This window comes from Condylura cristata, unplaced genomic scaffold (genome assembly GCF_000260355.1).
Source record: "Condylura cristata isolate star-nosed mole 26May11 unplaced genomic scaffold, ConCri1.0 scaffold00020, whole genome shotgun sequence".
NCBI lineage: Eukaryota > Metazoa > Chordata > Mammalia > Eulipotyphla > Talpidae > Condylura > Condylura cristata.
In genome coordinates, this window is record NW_004567121.1 from 6,240,580 (window position 1) to 6,245,933 (window position 5,354).

Below are 5,354 nucleotides of genomic sequence, written 5' to 3' on the forward strand. Positions count from 1 at the left end.
AAGAAGATGCCCAAGATAATATAATTCATCCAACTAGTGGGTGATTATTGAATAGGGAAATTATAAATTTGTTATCCTTCATTAAGACAAAATTTGTGCCTGATTCTTAGTGGATGTTCCATACCAGCTTCCCTCGGCAGGCGTGGGCACAAGACCCAGCTGCACGCAACATGGAGTGTGGGAGGTGGAACTCCTTGCCTCAGGAAACTTAGAACTTAGTAGTTACAGCTATAATCAAATGTATATTATGTTATATGGAAGTTTGGGGGAGGAAATAAATTAAAGCATCTATAATCATTTCCCCAAACTACCATGATCGGGAACCGCCATTCTCCTGGACTCTCTCAAGTTCATTGTGAGACGGTTCCATCAAGCTGTGATTTAAGGTATTGACAGGTTCAAGAGAAATGCTTCATGATGGACATTTTGCTAAAATAATGTCAGGTCCAGAGAAGACACTGGGCAGGGACCCTCAGTGACTGAAAGTGGTCTTGGCCCAAGAATGCTGTTGTTGCATTTGCTCATGGCTGCCGTGTTTCCCCAGTGGTCTTCATATACATACTGCTTGGGACCACCATGACCCTAGCAGGAGTGCTGATGGGCTGTGTGCTCCTCTACAAGTACTGGATTGAAATAGTCCTGCTGTACCGAACCTACCAGAGCAAGGATGAAATGTTCAGAGGTAAGGTGGCACCTACTTGCCAATGCATTTTCCTCATAGAACTGCTGTAGTAAGCGTTTGAGGCATGAGTGTTCTCAGGTGGGTAAATTCAGGCCCCACCTGAATTTACTCTCCTTCAGGGCTAGTGATTTCACACTCAGGAGGCAGAGGGGCGCACCAACTTTTCATCCCAGTTACCAAGAATCTTGGTGACTGTGGGATTGGAGGACATGGTGGACTTGAAATACTTTGCTGGTCAATTTAACAATCAGGCAGGTGACTTGACACTCCATGCCTCCTGGAGTGGATTAAACTAGTTTAGTTGTCATGACAACCCTCTACAAGCCAGGCAGAGCGACTTGAAGTGACATGCTCTGAATGGAGCTTCTAAGTGTTCAAGTTTGGGTTTAGAGCCCAAAGAGTTTGGCCTAGAGCTCCTATTAGTGTTTTCTTGATTAGCTTCATATGTAAAATGAGGGGCTGTAGGGTAAAAGGAAATGGCTCAGCCTTTCACATCATTGGCCTCTGTGGCTATCACCTGTAACCTTGAATGTAGGAGGCGCTTGAGGGTGTGAGCTTGGGGCACACATGCCTGATGGCGGACACCTGGGGTATGCTGTGGACGTGTGTAAGTGGGCGCACCTGAATCTGGAAGCTGAGGCTATCACAGCATGGCAGGATGGTGTGAGGATGGCAGAGAATGGCTAAGAGAGGAAGAGTGTATAGAGATTCTCAAGAGCCCAAGCAGCTGTCTCCCTGCTGGCTTGTTTCCCCTGAGAACTATTAGAAAATCTGTGGGTATGGTGTCAATTTCTCCAAGATTCTCTTGTAAGCTTCCTGAAGTGACAATGAAGCTACCTGGGTTGGGATGGTTGCAGAATAGGTGGAAATGTCAAACATCAGAAAATTGTGAAGTTCTGTAAAATGACTGGACTTATTACCATTAATCAAATGTCTGTCAGTGGTCTGATGAAATAGGATAATGTTTATTAATATTTGATTCCTCAAAATTGAAGAATTGCTTCAGTGTTTTTCTAGCTATGGAGCTCTCTAGGGTTGAATGTCTGCAGTTTCAGTAAATGATGCAGTTGTTTGGAAAGAGAAGAATCCCTTCTGCTAAATTCCAGGGATTACTACTTACCTGATGGCGATACCCCTCCCACACAGGTTCTCCCACACCAGAAACTCAGCAGAAAATTTTCAGATCTCCAGGGAGAGGGCAAAGAAAGAAATGCATAAGTCATACCTTTCTTTTGGCTGATTGTTGAGTGCTTACTAGAGATCTTTGAGTCAAGAGTGTTTTGAAATGTATTTAAAAATGTTAGTGTTTTTGAATTAAGAAAATCATCTGATCAATGTCTTGATCATTTCCCTAGATGACTTCATATTTTTTCTACTAAAGTTCTATTGAAGAACCTAGAGTTTTTATAAAAGTATTCGCCAATATGAAACATCTCCATAGGCCTCCCCTTTTTTTTAAGATTTATTTATTTGTGCATATAGAACTGGAGTACAGGCCATAGGCGCAGGTGTGGTGAGAGGATTCACCAGAGACAGAGTGGGGAGCAGAACAGGCAGATCAATGAAGTACACTGTTGAGGGGAGCAGTGGGCAGGTCATGTGGGTCACCTCTGGTGCAGGTGGGGGTCGAACTCATGCTGAAGTGGCTTTAGCTTCTTAGTGCTATGCTTTAACATAGGCCCTTCTTTGCACAAACAATATTTAAGCAAATTATAGGGAAGCAGACCTGGTTTTCAATCGGGAAGATTCAGTGTCAGCTGGAGTCTAATATTTTTTCAACAAAATGATTGTCCTTCTAAGTTAATATTGAATCAACATATCAGAGAAACATAGAATGTCAGAATTTTAGAGGATCTAAGAGATCGTTTAATACTTCTACTCTATTTTTATTACTTGGAAATTAATGTTTCCAAGTCACTGAAAAATTCTAGCTCATTGGGCTTGAGCATAGAAATGGAAAGATGGGGCAGCCACGGTATATGACACACGGATTGTGAATGCAAGCCCTGGGGCCTCCTACTTCCTACCTGGGCCAAGTGCAACCTCTCCAGTTAGCCTCGTGGGCATGGGCACTGTAGCTTCTCCCTTTCTTGTCTTTGAAGCTTCTTCCATCCCCTCTGCCTTTTTTACTGTTGGCACATTCACCACTCAAGCCTCTCCTTAGGTCTACCTTGAGCAAGAGAAATATCAATGACACTGCAATCACTATTGTTTTTCATTTTGAAACGATACTCTTCGCTGGGCCTTGTGCAAAGCACTGAATACCCACTAGATGTGTCTAATTCCAAAGCCCATGAGTTAACTTTTGAGATTTTCCACCACTTTCAGTTCATACTTTAGCATATCCTAGTATTGTCAATGTGCATTTGTAGTAATTTCGTCAACAGACATGAGACATTTAGAATATTTTAAATCAGGTTTCAGAAGTATAGTTTCCCATCTAAAGGGGAGAGGAAAGAATATTTTGGTATACCTGCTATGAGCCTGGCATCAAGTACTTCATGCCCATGATTGCATCAACCTGAATGCAGCTTGCCAGGGAGTTATAATCTCATTTGGCATCTGGGATGCAATAGAGGTATATGTGTGTTCAACTCTCTCATGTGTGAGGCGCTGTATTAGCAGTGCTTTGCTCACTGGATAGTATCATACTTTGATGGACCAGACTCTTCTTTGAAGTATAACTAATAAACTAGCAACATTGCAGATGCAAAGAAAGCTCAGAAGAACTCCCAAGTACATGCGTTTTAGTCATTGAAGGCCTGGCTGTTAGATCAGAACTCAGTGACAAGGAAGAAGTGCTTCCTAACTTAGAAGATCTTCAATACCACTCAAGATGATATTGAAATGAATATAGCTGCTGCTTTTTATTTTTTACATCAATTCAGTGTGGTTCAAGCACATGTAGGAATAGCACCATAATAAACAATAAGGAAATGGTTTTTTGCCCTCTTCCTCAGACAAAAAGGAATTTGATGCCTTTATATCCTATGCAAAATGCAGTTCTTTTGAGAATGAGTCTGCTGTATCTCTGAGTGAAGAAAACTTGGCTTTGAATTTGTTCCCTGAAGTTTTGGAAAACAAATATGGCTATGCCTTGTGCTTGCTTGAAAGAGATGTGGTCCCCGGAGGAGGTAGGTTTTGATGGAAAAATAAAGAGCAAAAATGATAGCTAAATGCAAGTACTCCCTAATTTCTTCTGTCATTTTGTCTGTAGGTAGCTACAGCTTCTGTAAGTTTTCAGACTTAGGACATCTTGGGTAACAACATAGAAAAGCACTTTTGGAGAGCCATGCTCCATCATCGTCATTAAAAAAAAAAAAAAAATCCTTACAAAAAAAAAAATCACCTGTATATTATGTCCTTAGGAGGCCTTCCAGAGCAAAGATATTTTTCTGGACCTATAATCCTGGGTTAAGCAGGCTCCTCAGAACTGGGTTCAGCCCTTGGGCACTCATGAGAGACACAGATATCATTTTGTTCCACTGACTAGTTCTGCCTCAGACAATCATTCTGATGCCTGGGACGTTCCATGCCTCTCCGTTATCCCAGCCTACCTTGGTCTAATGAGCTTGAACATAGAGGAACTGACAATTGGAAGTGACAGAACACAAGGGAAAGAATGTTGAAATGGGAATCACTGAACCCTAGAGTCTACCTTCAACTATTGAGCTAGTAGCATAGGTTTCTCTTCTGACAGAAAAGTGTTCATTTCAAGAAATGCTGTGGGTGGATTTGGGAGATTCAGGCTTATTGTGACTCAAGTTTCCCAAGAACAATTGCAAATAATTAAATTCTTTGTTTCCAGTGTATACAGAAGACATTGTGGACATTATTAAGAAAAGTAGGAGAGGAATATTCATCTTGAGCCCAGACTATTTCAGTGGACCTGGTGTCTTTGAACTACAAGCAGCTGTGAATCTTGCCTTGGATGATCAAACGCTGAAACTAGTTTTAATTAAGTTCTGTTCCTTTCAAGAGCCAGATACTCTACCTCATCTAGTGAAAAAAGCACTTAGGGTGTTGCCCATGGTCACTTGGAAAGGCTTAAAATCAATTCCTTCAAATTCCAGGTTCTGGACACAAATACGCTACCACATGCCTGTGAAAAAATCTAAAGGATTCATGTGAAGCTGACTAAGAATCATTCTGAGATTTTTCTCTGGAAAAAAAAACAAAAAACAAAAAACAAAAAGAAAACAACAACAGAAACAAAGAAGCCACTGGGAGGAGCTCCCAGCCTAGGAAATGATGGCTGAGCCCTGAAGTAGCTCCCTCCAGTCCCTGGTGAGGAGAGAAGTTGATGGACAGACAGCGTCGATGGAGCAGATATAAAATGGAAAGATTCCTGCTAGCCTTGAGCAAGCTTGACGGGCGCTGGATGACACAGAAGCTGTGGTCATAACCTCGGATTTCTTGAACCTGATAGAGGCAGAATGAATTCTCCATGCAGCACACACAGCACCCTAAAAATTTCCAGTGGGCTGAGCAGAAGCAACAGATACAGCTAGCTACTTTTTCTTTGTAGCTGTGGGCTCTCAGGTCCACTGTGTATTTCACTGGAAACCTGTGATTTAAACATTGCCTAAAGCTTTGCTGAAAAGAAGACATTTCTCCCTCCTTGTTCCCCTGCTAACTGGAGCACACACGGCAAATAGGAAAGGAAGAGGTG

The 5,354-nt window shown here is 42.0% G+C and overlaps 1 protein-coding gene across 1 annotated transcript in view; it reads left to right on the forward strand.

Moving 5' to 3' along the window:
- IL18RAP (interleukin 18 receptor accessory protein) overlaps positions 1-5,134 on the forward strand; it is a 19,732-nt gene extending 14,598 nt beyond the window's left edge. Inside the window, exons 8-10 of the mRNA XM_004686017.2 lie at positions 545-682; positions 3,643-3,816; positions 4,491-5,134. Coding sequence (XP_004686074.2) covers positions 545-682; positions 3,643-3,816; positions 4,491-4,813 — 635 coding nt within the window. The 3' untranslated portion in view covers positions 4,814-5,134. The remainder of the gene's footprint in view (positions 1-544; positions 683-3,642; positions 3,817-4,490) is intronic.
- Positions 5,135-5,354: the final 220 nt, after the last annotated feature.